We start from the raw sequence: 25,587 nt of genomic DNA, 5'->3' as shown, positions 1-25,587 counted from the left end.
GCAATCCTCTCTTTTTGTCTCTCACTCATTCGCTTTATCTCTCTCTCTCTCTCTCTCTCTCTCTCTCTCTCTCTTACATGTACACACACCCTCACACCCCTTTCTCTCACACACACATACACACACACATTTCCTTTACCCGTTTATTCCTTCTTTTTAACTAAGATGGGTTTTTTCGCCCACCTTCGCCCAGTCACCTTGTTTGGACATGGATTATTGTCATGACTAAGTGGAAGAAACAGCATAATGCCTATAGTGTCCCCTCCCTTTGCCGGAGTAACACCAATATTTCCTTTCATATTTGTAATCTCCATGTAGTTCTCGCACGAACGCATTTGATCGCAACACGTCTCTACGATGTTGTATTGTTACATAACAAGCACCATGTTTATAATGGTACAAATCCTACCACAGGCCGAGGAATAGAGAGCCGCGAAAACATAAAAATGAGGCAAATTGAAATCGGATTATTCTTCACGACCCAAGGATGTTTAGAGAAAAAAGTCCTCTCTGCACTTCGTAAACGCTTTCTACTTTTCTTTCCCCTTGGTTCATACACTAAGCATTCTGAAGTGCGTGATCCTAATTCGCTTTTCAACGGTGCGAGAGTGGCAGCTTAACTGACAGACGACAGCGACCGTAGAGAGTGATTGGCGCGAACCAAAAATTAGATGCAAACCGCCGTTTCTCGAGAAATCACACTGTCTGTTGGTCACCATAAAAGATAAAGCCGATCAATTAGATAAAGGAATCTAAGTCAATATTTCTAGCACATTGAATGTGATCTACGAGTTTATGTTGTTCGCAAAGAAATTGCTAGAATGATTGAGAATTTGAAAGAGGTTAGGAGGTTCGAGGAGCCATCGGAGCTGCGATACGCACCGTCAGAGGAAGACGATGCGCAAAAGTCATCACACTCGGATGACTACAATTGCCATGAACTGGTTTTAAATGGTAAGTAACATGATTCACGTCCTTGATATTTATCCCTTACAACTTACAAAAAATACAACGCCTCTGTAAATTCTATTGCACATAATAAAAAGACAATTTTACTAATTTCGCATAAAGTACCAGTAGAAGATGAATACAATGTCATTAATAGCACAGGTGTATATATCTACTATTTTGTCCCACGAATTCTTCTTTTTCTTGTTAAGTTTGGATATTCTCTGTCCGTGGTATTTTGTGATTCATATTTTTGGTTTCCGGTACTATAATCACCAATGCACATAATAAATCAACAGATTATTTCAATAAGAAACCGTTGTCGGAGGGTGTGCAGTTTTAATACACTGAAATGTATTTATATTATTTTCACTTTTTAATAATCATACGCATGTCAGATCTATATTCCCCATGATTACCAGATAAATTCATGAATTCGTAATCATCCAATTTGATTTGCTCTATTTCATTTTTTCTGTTCATTCTATTTGAATCATTTCTTTTGCATTTTTCCCTAATTAGAATATTAGTTTCAACTAATTCATAGTGTAAAATCGTTTTCTTTTATAGCTTATTCTAATCATTTCTTCGTACTTTACTCTATTATTTTCGGTTTATTTGTCACCCTTTTTTTTTACTAATTTGATAATCCAATTCCTTTTTTTTATCAATATTCGACTATCAAAATTCAAATTTGAAATACTAGAACAAAAAAACATGTCCCCCCCCCCAAAAAAAAAAAAACTCACCTGAAACGCGGCGGTTGCATTATTACTATTGCGAAGACGACTATTCTCTCAATTTCAAGTGTGTGTGTTAAATCATTTAAGCATCTCCATATTTTGGTAATTAAAACGTCTCTTATCAGGATAGTTCATAGGTACTCTTCATCATACCAATTGCTTGAGAATTTTCGAATTGGTAATGAGAAATTCCGAGCTGACTATGTCATCTGGGGCTCGTTCCATAAAGGGTTCTGTTTAAATGCAAATTGAAAAAGATCAAACGCAAGTCCCGTATTATATGCGCTACTGATTGGTGCAAAATTGAGTTGCAATTGATTTCTAAAGTTGCATTTGATGACAAGTCTTTATGCTACTCGTTCCTGGTCTCAATGAAGGTGAGGTAAAACAATTACATGCAAACTGGTATTGATTTGTCCAGTTGTAGTTTTGGTAGTGAACAGCTATTCGTTTGATACCGTCATGTGTTGGGGTTATTACAAAATAAGTGGATTAGAATTGAAGGAAAGGGTGATCGTAGGCGAACATAAATGGCTTCAGGTGTCGAATTTGATCACAGATATGTTTGATTGAAAATATTTGTTGAGGGGAGCGCAAATATGTTGCCGAAGATTAATCAACATCTTAACTTGCCCTTGAATGTGTTAAGTTTCAGTTCCATTTGTTATTCATCTACAAGGGTCGCGGAACCGGGGCTGGGGATAGGGGTACCTCGCCCCACTCCTCCTTCACACACACATACGCACACACCCACGGGTTGGATAATAACCACACGCAAAAATGAACATAAAAATTGTGAGTTTATACATGTTCAGCCCCACCCCCACTTTTAAATTCACAATGCGGCTGAGTATTAATACTTAGGACACTCTAATCAAGTTAATGTCCAAAAGGATTCAGCTTCATCTCTCTAACACTCTTCAACTATAAGGATCCGATCCGCAATTTACTTGAATATTCTTTTAGAAATAGTCTGAAATCCTTATTGTTTACATCTGATTCTGCCACATGGTTTCTTATATTCTTACATAAATCATTCATCCATCCATCGTCCCAACAGGCACTAACGCCTACGTTAATTATTCATTTCATTGCTTATAAATATGTAATTCCTGGATTTTCTTTATCCCTCTGCGCCATACTACATGACGTAGATCGGTGGATAACTGCAGATAATAATCATTTCATGATTATTTTGTCGAGCCGTAATTTATTATGAGCTTACGGATCAATATTTACGTGCACTCTTTAGTAGATAATAAATGTTAAGATGATACTGTCATTATTGTGTTGTTTTGTTTGAAAGACAAGTGGAGTCAACTGTCATATTTTAAGAGATATGCATTCGACGTCTGTAATAGACAGGCGTGCGTTGACAGAAAGCACGACGGTGTCTACATCACGTACTGACATCATCTGGGTCGCGTTTCACAAATCGTGTCATCGTTGTTATGACATAAGACCAAGCTCACCGAAATCACATTGATACATAAAACATTGAAAATAATTCGCTTGTCGATGAGATGGTTGTCAAGTATAGAAGTTTAGGACGCTTCGTGTAACCGGTCCCTATTGGGGAATAGATACCCTCATCTCCCATCATAAACACCGTCATGACCATGTGGCATAGGCGAATTTCATGATCATGATGATGGGACTACACATGAGTGTGACTATGCTCTCTAGTATTACGTCTGTAATACGTCTTTAAGTCTGTGTATAGAATTTTGAATTATTTATTATTTATATATTCGTAAAGTTATATCACATGAATAACATTATATGACGGAAATATATATAATGGAAATCAATGGATTACAATGTATTTATAACTTCTTAGTCTCACTCTCCATCATCCCCCCCCCCTCTCTCTCTCTCTCTCTCTATATATATATATCTCACACAACCTCATTCTATCTGTCACTGTATCAATATAAATATAAATATACCTATCTCTATTTCTATCAATATCTTTCTATCACTCTCTCCGTCTTCATATCCAACGCTCTCTCTCTCTCTCTCTCTCTCTATTTCAGTAAGCTGCAAGCCCTGTTTCTCTTTGTATCTATTTTTCTTGCTTTATCCTCTCAGCTATCCGTCAATGCATCATACATGCATATCAATATCTAAATTTCAGTCTCACCATCCTTTCTTGTCACCGTGATCACCCCCTACAAACCACATACCACCCTTCTTCATATTCTTCCCCTTCACATGCACCACTCCAACCAGTACCCCCCCCCCCCCCTCCATCCTATGAACTCCCACCAGCCCACGCAGCCCTACCCAGACCCCCTCCATTCCTCCCCATGCACCCCTACCAGTCCCCCTCCTATCCCTCCCATGCACCCCTCCTAGCCCCTCCTATTCCTTCCATGTACCCCTAGCAGTTCCCTCCATTCCCTCCCATGCACCCCTTCTAGCACCCTCCAACCCCACCCATGCACCCCTAGCAGCTTCCTTCATTCCCTCCCATGCACCCCTCCTAGCCCCCTCCTATTCCTTCCATGTACCCCTAGCAGCCCCCTCAAATCCTTCCCATGCACCCCTTCTAGCACCCTCCAACCTAGAGCGAAGATGAGTGGATTGTCGCTGATTAGAGATTGGGAGACATGTGCCCTCTATGTTAGCTTTTGGGAAAGGGCACTTCCAAACAACAAGGTCCAATCTGGACTACCTCCAACCCCGCCCATGCACCCCTAGCAGCTTCCTTCATTCCCTCCCATGTACCCCTACCAGTCCCCCTCCTATCCCTCCCATGCACCCCTCCCAGTCCCCTCCTATTCCTTCCATGTACCCCTAGCAGCCCCCTCAAATCCCTCCCATGCACCCCTTCTCGCCCCTCCAACCCCTCCCATGCACCCCTAGCAGCCTCCTTCAATCCTCCCATCCAACCTTCCCACCCCCTCAGATCCCTCCCATGCACCCCTAGCAGCCCCCTCCAATCCCTCCGAGTTCACAACTCAGTTCATCCCAGTCGTATCACATACCGAAATGAGATATGACTGATGCTGTAACCATATAACCCCTGATTGAATCGGGGATGCTACTGATGATGTGCCAATCCCATTATCTTCTCTCATCACATTCTCATTGTTGATCATCCGAGGCTTAATATCGTATGGAATTACCCCAATCCGGTCGATAGTAATAGGCTAATTACCATCCGTACGCCAGTTCTTAGGGATCACAAAAACGTCATGCAGATTGCTATAATGAAATATAAACCGAAAAAATATTCATGATTATTCTGATCAATGCTCTCATATTATGGTGCATTCAACTCTTATCCATGTTAAGGGGGTTTATTTATTGGTAAATCGACGATGCCACTATTGATGTAATGTATATCACCATTTAAGCTACAGTCCTCTTTGTGTTCGAAGAGGACATCGGTAAAATAGGCGTAAAAATTATAAACGATTTCTTATGGTGCATTTTATTGTCAATGACTGTAGAGAGGTGCCATTAATGTTGTAAAGAATGTTGGTATAAAACATTTTGGTGCGAACGTGTTAGGCTCTGAAAGTCCAATTTGAAAATTACATTTTAAATAATGGATTTAGAAGTAACATTCTTAGAAAATGAATAAGTCGTTAAATCAAAACCCAATAAAGCAGCTATAGCATGAATAAAATGTAAAAATGAACCACTCAAAAATATATGTAATTCGCTGCGATAGTCGAGTGTCTTTTGTTCAGCGTTATTACACAGAAAGAATTTTAAGTTTTATGTTGAATAAAAAAAATGCTGAATTTCTAAAATATTTGGAAACCATTCAATGATCATATGCATGTATATATGATAAAAGGTAGCAAAGTCACCCTTTGATAGGGCGATAGCACGTATTATGCCCCACCGTGCAATATCAAACACCGTTTTCATTGAGGTTGCTTTGATATTACCCCGTATACGGATATTAACTATCCGGGAACCCCATGGCTACCACTGTACACAATGCCTGGTGGTGTAACGCCATGTGACTGATAAAGAAGCTGCTAGAATACTTAATGACGGTTGTTAGATCGATCATAGTCGCATGTCAAATTGATTCCTCTGACTACCACTAATGACAAACCGGTCACGTGCTTGTCTATGATCTATAAATCCCCCGAGAATAGGGGGGCAACTATATTGGTGAACAATACGCCAATACCAGCAACAAATACAATACAATACCAGAAAAAATGGCGTATAAAAGTGGTTTGTTTGCTGGTCTGAACGCAATACTCATTAAGGATTCCAAAAGCTCCAGAATATTGAAAAATGATATATTTTCTTGAAGAAACGAGGTAAAATTTGAAAACTAAGAAAAAACCGCTTCGAGATTGGACTGGATAAGAATTGGAGATGTGAACCAGTGAAGTACAAGTTTGACGCTGACCCGTCAGGACATGATCCGGCCGACCTAAAGAGGAGACATACTTTGGAGCTGAATATAGAGTCTTAGAGTGCGTTCAGAAGCATTCATAAGTATCCATAAGTAAGAAAATCAACGAAAGTAATATGTTTTGGGACTTCGTGTTTTTTGGTATTCTTCACCTCTACATTAATCACATAATCTGAAATTCATCGATAAGGGACATGTTACAGGAGGGTTTAACCATGGAAAGAACTTGAATTGAATAGAAAATAGAAATCAAAGAAGCAAATGAACAATGTAAATTGTTGTTTAATTTGAGCATAATAGTACTAACATTGGCAAGATTTCCACAGTAAAAAAATGTATTCATACTAGCAAAATTGAGTGTTATATCAGTATGAATGATATCTTAACATAGTTGAATGTGTGAACACACTGAAAAAACACTGTGAACACACTGGGAACACACTGACAACACACTGTGAACATGCTGGGAACAAACTGAGAATATTCTGGGAAGACATTGTGAACATACCGAGAAAACACAGTGAATACACTGTGATTACACCACATGAACAAACCATGTGAACACACTGGGAGCACACTGTGAACACTATATGTTAACACACTGTGTGATAACACTGGACACACATTTTGTATACATTGAACTTACTGTTTATACATTGTGAACGTACTGAGGAAACACAATGAATAAACTGAACACACTATGTGAACACATTGGGAACATACAGTAAACGAAATATGTGAACACACTATGTGACCAAACTGGGCACACACTAAATACACCGTGTACACATTATGAACACACTATGTGCAAAAACTGGTAATACACTGGGAACACAATACACTTAACTGACACTGCGTACACACTGTGAATGCACTGTGAACACACTGTGAACATACTGGCTACATACCGGAAAAACACTATGTGACACTGTGTTCTTTCCTACACACACTATGAACACACTATGTGCAAAAACTGTTAACACACTGGGAACACAATGTGAACACACTAATCTGACACTATGAACACACTGTAAACACACTGTGATCATACCGGAAATACACTATGTAAACACATTGTGTGACACTGTGTTCTTTTCTACACACACTGTGTACACGCTATGAACACACTAGTCTATGTGCAAAAACTGGTAACACACTGGGAACACAATGTGAACACATTGTGAACATACCGGAAACACACTAAGTAAACACATTGTGTGACACTGCGTTCTTTCCTACACACACTGTGTACACACTATGGACACACTGTGTGCAAAAACTGGTAACAAACTGGGGACACAATGTAAATACACTTATCTGACAACTGCGAACAAACTGCGAACACACTGGGCACATACCGGAAACACACTAAGTAAAGACATTGCGTGACTGTGTGTTCTTTCATACACACACACAGTGTAGACACTATGAATACACTATGTGCAAAAACTGGTAACACTGGGAACACAACGTGAACACACTTATCTGACACTGCAAACACACTGTGAACATACTAGGAACATACCGGAAACACACTAAGTAAACACATTGTGTGACACTGTGTTCTTTCCTACACACACTGTGTACACACTATGGATACACTATGTGCAGAAACTGGCAACACACTGGGATCACAATGTGAACACACTTATCTGACACTGCGAACACACTGTGAACACATGAAGTAAACACATTGTGTGACACTGTGTTCTTTCCTACAGGAATAAGCGCAGCTGCTGGCGTCTGACGACAATACACTGAAACTGAAAATGCACGTTTTTTTATCTTCTACTGAATATGGCCTATTCGCCTAACATTCAATAATACATCCCTTAATATCTCATTGTTACTTTGTTTTTATTAATTCCAACTTAACGTCGGTTGAACTTACACCTTACACTTTAACCTGCATCTTGGCCCCTCCATCTTTACCACAACACGCTTCATTCACACCACCGAAACCAACCCCGGACTGATTGATGTGCCATTCGAAATAAGGTAATAGCTTTGATCGGTTTGGAGTCGTTTCGTTTCATGTGACTGAAGCATAAGTCTCCACTGACAGGGAACATGTCTGGCAATATTCTACCTGGCAAGCTCAAGTGCTTCAATAAGAATATTATCATGTAGGTACTGGCATATGAATATAAAATGGTTGGGATAGAATAACCCACTCCAGAAGATCTCGTCGATGGGCAAACCGTTCTTAGTTCAGTTCACTCAAAAGCAATATCATTTCTAAATTAGTTTCGACGTTAGTTTGACCATCTTGATTGTGTGGAGGAGTGTCGTCAAGTGGTGACTGGCGATGGTCCTGAACGGTCATACTATGTGCAAAAACTGGTAACACACAGGGAACACAATGTGAACACACTGTGAACATACCGGAAACACACTAAGTAAACACATTGTGTGACACTGCGTTCTTTCCTACACACACTGTGTACACACTATGGACACACTGTGTGCAAAAACTGGTAACAAGCTGGGGACACAATGTGAATACACTTATCTGACAACTGCGAACAAACTGCGAACACACTGGGCACATACCGGAAACACACTAAGTAAACACATTGTGTGACACTGCGTTCTTTCCTACACACACTGTGTACACACTATGGACACACTGTGTGCAAAAACTGGTAACAAGCTGGGGACACAATGTGAATACACTTATCTGACAACTGCAAACAAACTGCGAACACACTGGGCACATACCGGAAACACACTAAGTAAACACATTGTGTGACACTGTGTTCTTTCCTACACACACTGTGTAGACACTATGAATACACTATGTGCAAAAACTGGTAACACACGGGGAACACAACGTGAACACACTTATCTGACACTGCAAACACACTGTGAACATACTAGGAACATACCGGAAACACACTTAGTAAACACATTGTGTGACACTGTGTTCTTTCCTTCACACACTGTGTGCGCAATATGAAAACACTATGTGCAGAAACTGGTAACACACTGGGAATTCAATGTGAATACACTTATCTGACACTGTGACCACACTGCGAACACACTGTGAACACATGAAGTAAACACATTGTGTGACACTGTGTTCTTTCCTACAGGAATAAGCGCAGCTGCTGGCGTCTGACGACAATACACTGAAACTGAAAATGCACGTTTTTTTATCTTCTACTGAATATGGCCTATTCGCCTAACATTCAATAATACATCCCTTAATATCTCATTGTTACTTTGTTTTTATTAATTCCAACTTAACGTCGGTTGAACTTACACCTTACACTTTAACCTGCATCTTGGCCCCTCCATCTTTACCACAACACGCTACATTCACACCACCGAAACCAACCCCGGACTGATTGATGTGCCATTCGAAATAAAGTAATAGCTTTGATCGGTTTGGAGTCGTTTCGTTTCATGTGACTGAAGCATAAGTCTCCACTGACAGGGAACATGTCTGGCAATATTCTACCTGGCAAGCTCAAGTGCTTCAATAAGAATATTATCATGTAGGTACTGGCATATGAATATAAAAATGGTTGGGATAGAATAACCCACTCCAGAAGATCTCGTCGATTGGCAAACCGTACTGAATTCAATTCACTCGAAAGCAATTTCATTTCTAATTAATGTCGACCCTAGTTTGACCATCTTGATTGTGTGGAGGAGTGTCGTCGAGTGGTGACTGGCGATGGTCCTGAACGGTCATACCCAGGACACTGAACCCCAACGTACGGCATTGCAGAATGCTTTCAATATTGGGGTACGGTTTCACTTAAAGGACAAGTCCACCTCAACAAAATGTTGATTTGAATAAAAAGAGAAAAATTCAACAAGCATAACACTGAAAATTTCATCAAAATCGGATGTAAAATAAGAAAGTTATGACATTTCAAAATTTCGCTTCATTTCACAAAAACAGTTATATGAACGAGCCAGCTACATCCAAATGAGAGAGTTGATGATGTCACTCACTCACTATTTCTTTTGTTTTTTATTGTTTGAATTATACAATATTTAAATTTTTACGAATTTGACGATTAGGACCTCCTTGCCTGAAGCACAAAATGTTAAAATAATGGAATTCCACGTGTTCAGGGAGGAATGAAACTTCATTTCACATGACAATGACGAGAAAATCAAAATATTTTATATTTCAAACAATAAAAAACAAAAGAACTAGTGAGTGAATGACATCATGGACTCTCTCATTTGGATGTAGCTGGCTCGTTCATTAACTGTTTTTCGTGAAATGAAGCGAAATTTTGAAATTTCGTAACTTTCTTATTTTACATCCGATTTTGATGAAATTTTCAGTGTTATGCTTGTTGAATTTTTCTCTTTTTATTCAAATCAAGTTTTTGTTGGGGTGGACTTGTCCTTTAACTATCATAGCTTTGATATACATGTACAATTAGAATACACAGGATGCGACCATATTCCGAGAAAGAAGTGACTTTCACTTTTTTAATGTACTCACTAGATTGTTAATTTAGATTATTATTATTATACAATGTTGATAGTAAATGTATTTGTGTTGAACAGGTATTTTTTCAGGGGCCGTAAAAGCGGGGTTGGAAACTGTGGGGACAAACAAAAAGTTGGGGGGTGTCTCCCCGGGAGACACCCCCCCCCCAATATTTTGTTTGTCAATCAACGAAAACAAACACGTTACTTAAAATTGAACTAAAATGTCATAACTTCACTATTTAAGGGATTTATATTTAGAGTTCAAAGAAAGTATTACAGCAAATGAACTTTATTTTTCAAAAAATGAATAGTTTTTTCAAACAACTTCATAATTATATACCAACCGATGATTAGTGAATATGTATGTCTCCATCTTTATCAGAAGCAGCCAAACTCTAACGAAATATTCTCAGCATCCTTGCTTGAAAATGTCATTTACTGAAAGTTTCATGTCCATTTAAGATTTCCAATGAGTCAATAGGACTCAACTTTCCCTTTCATCTTTGAAAAAAAAATATCGAAAAGAAAACCCCAAACGCGTGTGAAGCAGAAATTTCGTTACGGGCATTGTGTATAATACAAACTCGGGAAGAGTGAATGGAAAAGTAAATCGTCTAAACATCTCCAACAAGCACTTTGTGATGAATTCATTCCCGGGATTCATTCTCCGCTGAAAAGTGCAGTGCTGGAAAAGAGCGATCTGCCAACGGGGAGGTTTAGGATTAATGCCACTACAAATTTGCGATGTCGTCTTTTAGTTTGAACTTTCTGTTTGTTAGGTGTGATAAGATGTGAACTCGTTTGTTTGAGGGAAGGCTTACGCTGGCGCGCACCTGTGAAGCGAGTAACCTTGTTGGTGACTAACCCCTACCCATCATCACGCACATCGAAATGAGGGTGGAGTTAAACTCGCCAAAATGAAATGAAATATTAAAGCAAATGATAATTTTATTAATGATAATTTGCTTAAGAATAAAAGGATACTGGTCAAAACGACTCAAAATTCATAGATTTAAAGTAAATCCAGATATTGTGTGAATCGGACTTGCCGATCTGGATTTCGATTTAAACCTTAAAGATTTGAATTTAAGGTTCAAAAATTCGCGATTGCTCCGGAGACAATTGCTCCTACTAGAAATCCACAAATGAAGCCAAACATAAACATAAATTCAAGCCTAAAACTTTAAACTCACATTATTTTGAAGAAAAACGATATCATATTCATATCCCCTCGCCTCGTATCTTCAAAGAAATTATCCAAAGAGCAATTGTCACCGAAGCAAAAAAAATCGCGCTCTCCAGGTTGGTTACTTATAGATTTAAGTTTTATGTTATTTGAGATTTAAGAAGAAAGCTTTCAGGTTTCAAATCAAATTAGTATTTCGACTGGTCATTGACTAGAGCGGGCCTACCTGCTGCGTAAAAGTTACTGGTATTGCTTGTAACTTGCTATCCATTGTTACTATGGCAACGATACTCAACAACCAATCAAAATCAAGGATTCTATGGAAGGTATCGTTAGATGGAAAAATTACCGTAATATTAATGTGGGGTGTTTTTTGCAAAGGGTCAATTTATTTATTTCGAACCTATGCAATTCCAAGTGTTCATAAGCCTATATGCTTTGAAACCTCACTTGAATTTACTTCAGTTATTGACACATTATGGTTCCCTCAAATTGTATGTATCTTTCCTGTATATTGTATATTTTTTTATTTGATTACGGAAATAAAACAAACAAACAATTGTTACTATGGCAACGATACTCAACAACCAATCAAAATCAAGGATTCTATGGAAGGTATCGTTAGATGGAAAAGTTACCGTAAAATTAATGTGGGGTGTGTTTTGCAAAGGGTCAATTTATTCATTTCGAACCTATGTAATTCCAAGTGTTCATAAGACCATAGAGCTATTAACAATATGCTTTGAAACCTCACTTGAATTTACTTCAGTTATTGACACATGATTATGGTTCCCTCCCCCCCCCCATGCGTCTCTATTTGATCCCTTTTGAATTAAGAGTTTTAAGAACGAATTCGGACATACAGACAGGGGTATGAAGGAGGAAGAGAGGGGGTGAAGAGGAAGAGAAGGCCGGAGAGAGATGAGGCAGAGAGAGACGGGAGAACGGGCTGAAGAAATGGAAAGCAAAGACAGTGTGACGAGGGGAAGAATGAGATGATAATGACAATGAAATATAGTAGACATTGGTGTGATAACGGTATTGAAAGAGATCCTTATTTAACAGATCAGGAACAATACAGGCCTATACGCCTAAAAGCTATATATACATATACTGTATCTACAGAATATGGCAGCTTTTGTCCTTAAAAATAAATGAAGAACACGAATCGTGAATAATTCCCTCACCATCACTGAGAATTAAAGGGAGTTATATTGATCAAACCGACAGAGTAGAGTGTCATTATTAGATACTTTGTACACACATTAGCGATGGGCGATGCGACACGACTTTGTCATTCGAGTTTAAAGCCGATATGCCACTGGCAAAGCGCGCGAAAATCATGTTCTTTACCCCAGACTTGGCGGTTAAAATGAACTAGGTGACATAGATACGTGACGAAACGGCGTTTAATCTTCTCAAACACTCGATTTAGCAGCATTCGGGCAAAAACGTTTTAAAACCGCTAAGCATAAATAAAGGGGGGAAAGAGTGTGGTTTGTTCAACATCATCACATCATGTTTAAAGTCGCCAGGGCGTATTCAAATAGAGGAAAATATCTGGAAAAAATGTGTTTTTTATTTTCTTATCTTTATTCAATAAGTAGAGTTCAGACAAAGAGTTTGTCCTGCTTTAACTATTTTGCATGTAAAAAAAATTGACACTGTAAGAGAGAGAGAGAAAAAAAGAAAGGCATTTTTAATTAAAAGGAAAATATACACAAGATATATAGTTAAGATATACTTTGGCTTTAAGCCTCTTTAACTTTATCATTTATCATATTAATAAGGCATGTAAGAAATGCCAGAACATACAAATATAAATGTTTTGCTTACGTAAGCATAAGTAAATAGACATTGATAATCTACATTAAGTTAACTATGTCCAGGCTTATCAATATGCCGATGTCTTAATCTTATTTCTGCTTGCTCCTATATGGTACAGATGCATCCAAACGCACCGCGTCAAATGGGACAGCCCCTACGGGCATCCTGTCCCGAGCCCGCCCGGTGTTCCGGGGTGCTGCTTTGTTGTGTATGGTGCTGGCCGTGTCTCTGGCTCCATCTATCACCTTGTACCACCGGGTCAGGGAGCTGGAGGGGAGGGTGATGAGGCAAACACGAGACCTGTCGGAGTTGAGGCTGAGGGAGGCGGATGAGGAGGGGTTAAAGGGTGTCGGTGAGACGGAGGATGCCCGCTTATACATCGGCAGGAAGATGCTGGCAGCTAGCTGTGATTGTCCTCCAGGTAATGATAATAATAATATTCAGTTCTTGTATAGCGCATGATACATTATGAATAACGTCTCTAAGTGCTTCCAAAGGACTTGGATATTATTACCCCGGCTTTAGCTGGGCTACCTTTATAGGCTACCTAGGCGCCCAAGAATTCAAGGAATTTCTTCCTACCAGGTACCCATTCACTTCACCTGGGTCGGGTGCAGCACAATGTGGATAAATTTCTTGCTGAAGGAAATTCTGCATGACTGGGATTCGAACCCACGACCTTCTGTTTCAAAGTCAGAAGACAAATCCACTGGGCCACAACGCTCCACTTCATCTCATTTAGGGGCGGGATGCAGAGTTTCATAAAAATCAAAGGGCAATGTATAGTAAGTGGGTCATATTTGTCAAAGAACTTCCTGACAATCTTAAAGGTGATATCACTTCGAATAAATGGACCATAATCAATGAAGGTACCACTGGCATACTGGCGTACAGAATGATGATAAATTGCAAATTCGTGTATTGCAAACTCGTCCACTCATCGCGTGGTTTAACTTCATTTAGTGGAATGCCATTCCATCCATCAACATTTCGTCTAACAAGCAATTGGTCCAATAACCATTTGGTCCAATAATCACTTCGTCTAATCACCAGTTCGTCTATGGCCATTTTTGTCTCATAACCAGTTGGTCTAATACCCATTTTCTTTTCATTCATTTCGCCCAATTAACGCTTATCCATTATTATACCAAATGGTTTATAGAGTACATGTAAATGGCTATTGGACCAACTGGTTATTTGACGAAAAGGTGAGTGGATGGAGAAATTTGTAATTAGACCATGTGCATGGTGGATGAACTGATGGTAGACCGCATGATAGTAGACGAGTTGGCAATCGGACGAATTTGCATTGGACAATAAACCGTACAAATGGTGGCTTGGAGGCCATGCCCCTTCAAAAAAAGTTCCAAAACCAACAAAGAAAATGAGATGAGGAAGACGAAAAATAGGGTGAAATGTAATATCCGTTTCTTTATAACATGACATGACTCTTTCACAAATTTCCCATTTTTATATCAAAAAGTTCGAAAGAGTTTCTCGCTCATAACTCATAGCTCATAACACTGAAAAGCATGGAAGGGGAATCACAATGTCAGTTTTCGGCCAAATGGTATGTGCCCCCCCCCCCCCACACACACACACTAAAAATATTGGGTAAAAATGCTCGATGAGAGTAATTATGTGTCCAACCAACATTGGGCATTTCTGTTGGCCTTTTTTTTAATCAAGTGTGATGAAAATTTTGCCCGTTCTTAAGCAATTGCTACTTGTGTTTTTAAATCTTACTGGACAATATGCTTCCGCATTGGGTAAAATAATTCCCAAAATTGGTTGGATACATTATACCCTCGTGCTGGTTAAATTCTACCCAATACCTTTTACAGTGCGTGCAGCACCCATGGATCCACACCTATCCTAGTATCCTAATGCCATGATTGATTTCTTTTTTTATTGTTATTGTTTAAAGCATATTACTTTATCTTCATCATTTTGCCAACCCCCCCCCCCCCCTTCCTAACGTGTGTAGAACTGCTCGGTATCGTTCGTCAACGATGCTCTTTACCGAGATGACTTAACCGCGTTAGCGTGAATCTATTACACTTTCACTGCCTTGACGATGGAATTGTCAATACACTTCAGTGTATCCTTTCGTTTCTCGGCTCTTAACGTAAATAAGGCGATTTCTTATTAAAGGCTAGTACCTTTCCGAAAGCCTTGTGATTTTGAAATGAATTCGCACATAGATTCATTGCGTTTATAGATATGTAGCCATTCCCCTTTCATGCCCTTTGTCATGTTTGTGACCACATACATGCGTTGCATTGAAACCTGTCTAAAGTGACCACCCAAGGGAAACACAAAATATGGCCTTTATAGACAGGTGGCTGCTATAGACAGGTTCTTACAAATCTTTCTCCATGGGAACCGGTTTTAGTGGTCACTATACGCAGGTGGCCACTATAGACAGGTGGCCACTAATACAGGTTTGACTGTAATTTCATACATTCTTATACAGGCCCAAAGGGTGAACAAGGACCAAGAGGAGAAAGGGGGAGACAAGGATCGACTGGCAGAAGAGGTAAAACACTCTAAAACAATCTATTCAAAACTTGAATTATGTCTTTTAAGAATGGGTGGAGTCAATACAATTTCTATTTCAAATATACAAAAGTATTGTCAACCCAGTCAAAATTAATAGAATCTAAATATGCATTTAAATAACTGAATAGACCTACACTCTTAAAAAGGTGGGGGGAAGAATTAACCATCACTGAGCAACATACTGTCAACACAACTATTGGTTTAAAAAAATATAATTGGGTAAAACATTTGCTCAATAAATAAAAATTGCCCAGAATATATTTTTTCCCAACATATATTACCCAACACAGTGTATAGTACGTTGCCCAGCATTTTAAGTGTGTACTTCTCTCTTTTCATAAGAAGCTTATTGAGGGGGGGGGGGGTGAAGAGTCGGAGGAACTTTGAGGAAGGGAGGGACTTGGAGAGGGAGGGGCGGAAGGTGGGAGGGGGAGCGAGGTCTGAGGGAGGAACGGGGAGAGGGGGTGGGACCACTTCCAGTTCAGTGGGTGGGACGGACGAACGGAGGAAGACAATGCAATTTAATGGATATCAATTGGAATAATTTGAGACATTGTCTTGGACATGAAAATGTCATGTATTTATCGAGTATTGACGAAATAATAACTGGTATAGCAGTAAACTTCTAATTTTAATGATACCCAATATGATCCAATAAACGAAATATATAAAGTGCACCACCCCCCCCCCCCCCCCGCAGATAATTTGAATTGACTTTATTACCAAATATCACTGTCAGGTAAAATTACATGTACATTACATATAAACAAAACATTTAGTACCTGGAGCTATCATAACTCCACATGCCACACTGGTTTTGTTTCAGGAGAGAAGGGTGAACGGGGGGAACCCGGCGCAGATGGCGTCTTCGGGCAGGATGGAGCCGTAGGGGTCAAAGGTGACAAAGGAAATCCAGGCATCCCCGGTGAACCAGGTAGGTGATGACGTCATATTTTTTCTCTACTTTTTGGCCGTTAGCGGTTAGTGATGTGGTCGTATAGAAAAAAAATTTAGCTAATAAATTTTTACTACTGTTGTCACGATATGGCAACAAATAATCAAAGGAATTTTAGTTAAAGTATCTTCTTCTTTCTTATTTATTTACATACAATAACTGACAAATGATTTTAAAAAAATACTGAGTTATCTTATACATCTTGATGAATCAGGTCTGGTTAGTCCACAAAATGTATATATTTCTACTTGGCTGCGTATGAACAAGATAAAATAAAAATGTATTTTGAGCTTAACAACATATTCGACGTATTGGATTGATCAAATGACCAATGAATCAATCAATTTTTCTCCTTTTTGCCCCTTTTAGGCCCAGCTGGTCCTAAGGGTGTGCCCGGAAGTCCCGGCCAGCCCGGCATTGGAGGACCCCCGGGCCTACCAGGTCCCCAAGGTGTTAGAGGGCAAAAGGGTGTAAAAGGACCCCCTGGACCTCCTGGCCCACAAGGACCCCCAGGTACGATTATAATGACAAATTCTTCATTGTGCTTAATCATAGTTATATACTAACGGGGTTTTTTTTTATTATAAATCTACATATTGAACACGGATTTACCTGTTTACAATATAAAATCCTAAAACATGAAAACAAGAATAGTAATTAATCCTTGTCTTTTATCATTAATTGCGTAAAAATATATTTTCAATAATTCAGCCGCCTGTCTGTTTATTGAAATTTTGATATATTTTTAATTTTCTTTGTCATTAATAGGTCCGTGGTCATATCCAGAGCATTATGTTTTTTTATTCAGTTCTATGTTCTGATGAGTTTCCATTTATTTTATTGTTGTTGTGTTGCCCTTTTATTTTTCGAGATCAAGTCCAAAAGTAAAAGAATCGATAGAAAAAATGGATACAACCTAACCCCTCAGACCCTGTTATCATTTTTTTTTATTCGTTTTGGTATTTACCTTTTATGATTTATTGTATAGGTTTCATAAATATTTCTGTAGTCTTAAAATCATTTAAATAATTTTAATTTAGCTTTTTATCTTATTGTTTATCAATTTCATTTTCACTTGTTGATAGTTGCGCAATATTGTAAAAGATTACTCTATATACGAGTTGACTTTTATGTGGGGTTTCTCAAAATAGGTTCTTTGTATAAATTAATATTTTATCAAGAATAATTTATACAAATTTGAATATTTACCATGTTTATTTGACTATCCAACTCTTTTGAAAAGGAACATCCATGACTGCTGGACTTGCTGCTTCACAGGTAGGCTAAAATATGAAAAACGGCTCTTTCTTTTTTTTCTTTTTTTAATTATTTTTGTTCGATTTATTCAAACTACTATATACAAAGCATAAACACTGATGAAGTATTTTTTATGTTTACAATTGTTATCTCCGAAAGTAACTTTATTATCATGAATTTATATACATGTAGTGAAAGAGAGGAAAGGAGAGAGAGAAAAAAAACAGAGAGAGAGAGACAGAGAAAGGGACATAGAGAGAAAAGATAATAGAGAAGAAATAGGTTTGAGATGGAGGAGCAAAACAAACAGAATAACATAAACATAAAATCATGATAGTTATTTTATTTTGTAATTGCATAAATTTGAATTATTCTCATTACAACGTTATTCCATTCAACACGATGTATGTTACACATTGGTAGAGGAGAGCTTTATTAAATCATTTAGAACAATTACAGGCAACAGAAATGTGAAAACAGAATTCCATGACTTTTCCATGACTAAATTGCTGCTTTCAGTGACTTCCCGTGAGGTCCCGGGAGTCATGTAGAATTTGGGATGTCACAAAACTGGGAAAAATGGAAATCTTGAACACCAATTATAATAGCAGAGTATGATCACAGGGTATGAGAGCTGCGAGACACGACAAACTAGAAAGCTTCCATAGCCAAGAGCTAAATGGAATTCCATGACTTTCCACAAATTTTCCAATTTCCCTGACTTTCCATGACCACAATTTTTTCCAGGATTTTCCCTGGCTCTGGGAACCCTGACGTAACTAGGAAATATTTTAGTTTGATTCACGTTTTATATGATTTGTTTTGTATATTTAATTTTATGGCGTATCTTAATAAGAAATGACAAATCAATTAATTTTTCTTTCAGCTTGGTACGTCTACCACTCCCTTGGCCGCCATTCACCTTCAGGCAATGCCAGAAGACCTTTATTCTGGACTAACTAGACTCGGTAAAATATTTTTTTATTCATTTTCAAGATGTTTTTCTTTAAATTTCTCAATAAAAAGACATAATCACAGAGACACTGTATTACTTTTTCTTACAAAATATTCAATCGATATGTAAAGCTTCATCATACTAAGCTTAAAAGCTGAACTCTCAACTTTTGTTGATATTTTTTATTTGTTTCCTTTAATAACATAGTTTAAGAGTTAAACCATTTATATCCTTTGTCGTTTTCATACAGAGTCCCAGAACCTATAAGAGTAAATACGTAGCTTAGAAGGGACTTACTTTAATTTGATTTTAATTTTGTGATTATGATTTATTAATCTTTTCATCCTAAACGGAACTGTCATGTAATCTGGATTTGTGATCATACGATAAGTATTTACTTATTTTATGTACATGTATTTGTGTTGCAGGTGTCCCATCAATCGTTTGATTTTTAGGGGCATCCTTATCTTTCAAATTTCATTCATCATTCATTGTCATCAGTGCATCTATTTTTATCTTAAATGATTGGATAAACGAACTTAACTGAAATAAACTGATATGCATCAAATAGAATACCAATAAAAATTGAATGAATGATAATGAATAATAATCTGGAATAACTCGAGTCAAATTAAAATTATATAACCTAACACGTTTTTTTTTAAGAAAGTTGATATCGAATATAATCAAAGGCTTAGAACCTAGCTCGTGATCTGTGAAACTTCAGAATAATAAGTACACACCCTATTGATGAAAAAATCCATCAAAATTTAATTATTTCATGTTTCAGATCGGTACGGTCACTTGAACTCGTGGTTTATTAGCACGACAACAGGAGGTTTTTCGCTTGGTCGTGATGGTAACGTGACTGTTCTCTCTGGCGGTCATTACTTCGTGTATAGTAGCGTGAGTACGATGCAATCTTGTGTCTATTTTCTGATCCCCATCTTGTCTTATTTTTCACTTTTCATCTTAATCTTCACACTAAATAATTACTCGATGCGATTTAAAAATATATATGTATAATTTCAATTGCATTGAATTATCGTACCTACAACCATCTCTATTACAATATTCATTTGAGAGATCCACATGCACTCAACAAACTCTGCTTTTTAGTTAATATGTCCATTTTATCAGCTTTATAGTTTTACAAGATAAATGAAACCCATATTTATGATACTTTCCTCTCACCATACATAATTTTTGTTCATATCGCTTGAATTGAATATTCATTTTATATTGTTGTCATTTCAAACACCTTGCACATTTTTTAAGGTGCACTTTTGCACCCTTCCAGTGCAATACTGGGGGCTCTTTTCTCCAACTATGCATCCAAAGACACATTTTGCACCATTAAGGGTCACATTATATCCCCTTTTATAAGGTGCAGAGATGTACCCTTTGGACATGACTTAGGGTGCACTGACATGACTTTAATAGGGAAAAAATGAACTTTTTTCTCAGTTTGTGAAATAATTTGCTTCTACATTTTGGCTTTTAAAATGAAATACAACTTGAATAAAAAAAATAACTGACAAGTCTATTACCATGGACCCGTCTTATAATGTTGAAAGATGTTCCATTGAACCCTACATTGTAAATGAATTTTACATTCGAGCTGAAATGAAAAAAATAGCAAATGAGATTAAAAATACTTAGCAAAAACAATCATAATTAATTTCAACCACTATTCAAATAAAACTCTACCTCTGAAGTATATATTTTTACCGTGTTTGATTTTAGGTGCTGTTCTACGATAAGTCGGCTTTCTATGCTGCTTCCACGAACATTAATGGTGACCCTTTTCTTAAGTGCATGGGAGTAAGAGGTTCAGCGTTTGCCAGGTAAAGTGATTATCATATCGTTTATTTATTCATTTTTTATTCATAACTCATGACTTTTTTTTAGTAGGGTGGCTCCATCAGTAATTGATATACTGTTGTCCTTGGAGGCCCTACTATAAACATATATAACAAACGTGGGTATAAAAAGTGTACAATGTAAATTGAAACGAACAAACTGTAAAGAAAAGAACAACACAAAGGAAATGGGTTCTATTGCCGTGCTGCAATGTTGACAAAATAGCCATCTGTTGGACTGTTACCCTTCAAATGGATTTCACTGATATTTAATGCCAAGAAATTAATAAGAAACTTATATGGACCAGTAAAGAGATAACTGAATGAATCAACATGAATAAAATTGATTTTTTTCATATACAAAAGAGCAATGTATCCCATTATTGGCAATTAACCCCCCCCCCCCTCTCTCTCTCTCTCTCTCTCTCTTCTTTCTTTTCTTCTTCTTCGTCTTATTTTACATCTTATTTTCCTTCTTCTTCTTCTCATTTTTCATACAGATTTGGATCGTGTCAGTCTAGCGGTGTGATGCTATTGGAGGCCGGTGACCACGTGGGTGTGGTGTCGTCATACCCGTCAAGAACAGTAGACATGCGTCCAGACTCGACATACTTCGGTTTAATCAAGCTAACGTAGCGTGCATGCTAATATAAAATAAAATCCCTTCTCAAATTACCCAATGTGAACCCCGGTCGAACATAAGCCTTGATTTAAGACATTTTTATTTCACTTTGCGATACCAAAAAAGCATTTGAAAATGTTATGGCGCCGTTTGTTCCTGTAACCGACCTGATAGTTTGTGCTATGACGTTATAGTTTTTGTTCCGTCGAAGAAAACTGCATCTACCATTTTCTAGAGGGTGTTTTTTTTATCATTCATCAAGTAGATAAATCAATCAGATAGAGTACAGGTATATGGACCAGATAAGGGAGGGTTCACAATAATAGGAATTCAGAAATCAAGGACACCCCCCCCCCTCCCACACCCACCCATGTGTGACATCATCATGTATCAACAATCCTTAATGCTGTTTTAAAGAGGTATGCTAATTTCGACCTTTCCTTCTTAAAATTGAAGTCTCTCTTCACTTTATTTGTAGAACATTCCTCTATAGAGCACAACTTTAAGTATTACGCGAAGTAATTTTTTTTATCGAAGAAAACATGGGTCTACAAATGCCATAGATATAAGCCATATCCTAAGTGGCGTAAAACGCCTAGATGACATAGAATCTGCTATTTATTACCCTGAATTTCGAAACGGCACTTGAAGCTGAAAGACACCCTCTATTTTAATAATAAACACAAAAATGCGTTGACGCCGAGATGCAGAAAACAGACTATGTCGACATATTTCATGGACGCGCATGCGTAGCACAATGTGATGAGTGACCCCCCTCCCCCCAACACCCACAAACACACACCGATAATTCACACCCCATGATAATTACATGTGATATACATGTATTAACTTTCTCGTTTTCAAATTATAATAAGCGAGGGATGGGGACGTGTGATGCGGCAGAAATAAATCTAATTAGTATGTCGATAATATCATATTCTCGAACTTTAATGTGATTAGAGGTTTAACAATATGAACAGTATTATTTCGACATTTCAAGCTCGTGCTTTATAAATGGCACGTTGCCGCAAAAAATGGAATGGAATTCACGTTTCGTATAGAAGTGTACGGAAAGAGTTACTACAATCAAATTCAAGTGAGATGAAATCAATTTTAAGAGATCTGATTGGTATACGGCTTCTTAAGAGATTAATTTAGCTCTTAGTGAATCAGATCCGAGAAAACTAATGCAACTTTGTGATTGTAAGAATTATATTTTGAGCCCATCTCCATTTACTACATACATGAAATGGTATTGAGATCTTGTGCCAAAACTACTTTGAGGCGACTACACACCATACAGTATTTTGTACATAATTTATGTAAATTTATTCAATAATTCTGATTCATAATGTCAGAGGACTTGGTTTTGTAAAGTAAGGTCTCTGCGACAGAAATCAAAATTATGCTGTTTATTCCATATTATAACAACCATGTTAAGTACGTACACCCATGAGTAGTGTTTCTCTCGATGGTACGAATAAAATTTTGTAAATATACTACTTTGTAAATATGACATAGGGCATTGGATTTCTGTTTCTGAGAAACAAGCTGTGTTTATATGTGTAGTTATACAGGTGTTGTAAATTAACTTTACATAAATGACCAAGTTATTTGTTGCTTTCTAATCAGACGTATTCCCTAATTAAGCTCTGGTTTCAAATTATGTATAATAAAGACATCCAAATGATATTTGTCGTTTATAATCAAACAATTAACAGCTCAATACATAATTGTTTCCTCTTGTCTGCCTTCATCCATTTCTCTTTTTTTATATATATCTTTAATTCCTCTTTCTCCTCCTTTTTCATTTCTTTAATAAACAATCTTCTACTTCTTATTCATCTTTTTTCCTGCTCATCTTCTTCTTTCTACTTTTTTCTTCTTCTTCTTCTTTTCTTTCTGTCTTCTTCTTCCTCATTTTCTTTTTCTCCTTCTTTTTCCTCATCTATAGTTCTTCTTTACCTCATCATTTCTAGTATTTATCTTTTATATTAATTAACATCAATCTATGACCGAAAAGCGACCAAATGAGATCAATGGCAAAAAGTGGTACATATTGTAAACACTGTAAATACGTGTACATTAAAACATTAATTTTGTTTTGGTATGGCATTTTTACATTAGTTTATCCTATCACTCCATGTATATAAAGTTGTATTAAACACGGGCATTTCTAGAAACAGAACTTACTTCCATGTTTGTTTATTGTGTAATTTGTATTATAGATAACTCATTGAAATACTGTAGTAAATTCGAACCCATTGATGAAAATGAAACGTCGTATAGATTTTTTTTCTTATCAACTCTTTAAAGTGGAGCCCCTTCCGCCCTTCGCACCCCCGACTTTAACATCATCTCTTGTTCTTTCTGTGCATGGGTTTTATTTCACTATGTTCCATCTCAATATGAAAATAGACAGTTTATATATATTTATATCATCGTTCTTCCATTTTACTCGTTTTACTTCCTCTTTCAACCCCTCATCTTCTCATCTCCCGTTGCTATGTCAGATTTCCTCTACCCTCTCGTTCTAAACCTGCTTCATGTACCTGTATCCTCTTTCTCCTTTCCATCTCATCCCTATTTAACATCCTTGTTTGTTAATAATTTCCTCATCTCCATCCCATACCCTTCTTTGTTCTCGCATTTCATTTTTATTTCCACTTTTTTATTTCCATATTTATACCACTCGACACTAAGAAAAACCCAACAAGCGTAACACTGAAAAATTTCATCAAAATCGGATATGAAAAACGAAAGTTAGGACACTTCAAAGTTTCGCTAAATTTCACAAAGGGATATGCATATCCTGGTCGGTATGCAAATAATGGGACTGATGACATCACCCACTCAATATTTGTTTTGTATTTTATTGTATGAAATGTAAAATATTTTAATTTTCTCCTCATCTTAATATAAAACAAAGACATGTGAATTATAACCATTTTTAAAAACTTTTTGTAGGTCATTCAATTTGTTCATTACTGCCAAATCTGTAAAAAAATGAAATATTGTATAATTCAAACAATAAAAATACAAAAGTGAGGGAGGGGCATCATCGACTCTCTCACTTGCATATCACCGAGATGTGCACATCACAATATTGTAAAGAAAAAAAATAAGCAAAACTTTAAATGTATCCACTTTATTTAACATCCGATTTTTATGACATTTTCAGCGTAAGCTTGTATGATTTTCTCTATTGATTCATATCAACATGTTTTCTGTGGTGGATTTGACCTATGAAATTATTTCTACTCCATCCACCCCCTTCCCCTCTTGAACTTTATCACTCTCTCTCTCTCTCTCTGAAATTTCTCAAGCTATAATTTTTTATCTTAATAACGAAGGAAAATTTAAAGAAAAAAAAGACGAAATGAATAATTAATAATTTTCTCTTCAATTCCAACAAAATATATAAATATGTCTTAAATGTATGGCCTGAGAAATTAGGTTTAAAGCATAAGAAATAAAAGGTGAAGACAAAATTTACAATCTAAAAATTTGTTTAAAAAAACAGGAGATATTGATCTAGTCGAATTATTTTCAATGTCTGCAACTATGCGTTTATTGTACTTATTTTCATTAGTGTTTGTATACTTTGAAGCAACTAAAATCGTTGCACTTAATTTACTGAGCTCAAATATTTTGAAAGTTGGCATTGATAGTAAATGTTTGGACACAAGTGTAAGCTGACACATATGGGACCAATTTATATTGATTTCATGTTTTCCTTAAAGCCTTATCATATACGTAACAGCAAACATTATCACAAAGAGTCAAAGATACACAATTTCTGCAGGGTAGATTTACAAC

The 25,587-nt window shown here is 37.1% G+C and overlaps 1 protein-coding gene across 1 annotated transcript; it reads left to right on the top strand.

Moving 5' to 3' along the window:
- The first annotated feature begins 348 nt into the window (after nucleotides 1-348).
- Nucleotides 349-23,601, top strand: LOC121430316 (ectodysplasin-A-like). The gene is made up of 10 exons (XM_041627595.1): nucleotides 349-954; nucleotides 13,674-13,976; nucleotides 16,032-16,094; nucleotides 16,944-17,051; nucleotides 17,442-17,585; nucleotides 18,316-18,350; nucleotides 19,216-19,297; nucleotides 20,075-20,190; nucleotides 21,031-21,131; nucleotides 21,647-23,601. The coding sequence occupies exons 1-10, from the start codon at nucleotides 822-824 to the stop codon at nucleotides 21,780-21,782; spliced, it is 1,221 nt and encodes a 406-aa protein (XP_041483529.1). The 5' UTR covers nucleotides 349-821; the 3' UTR covers nucleotides 21,783-23,601.
- The last annotated feature ends 1,986 nt before the right edge of the window (nucleotides 23,602-25,587 follow it).

The sequence above is a fragment of the Lytechinus variegatus genome, chromosome 16 (genome assembly GCF_018143015.1).
Source record: "Lytechinus variegatus isolate NC3 chromosome 16, Lvar_3.0, whole genome shotgun sequence".
NCBI classification, from domain to species: Eukaryota; Metazoa; Echinodermata; class Echinoidea; order Temnopleuroida; family Toxopneustidae; genus Lytechinus; species Lytechinus variegatus.
The sequence above is the reverse complement of the archived record's forward strand: the minus strand, read 5'-3'. Positions and strand labels throughout refer to the sequence as shown.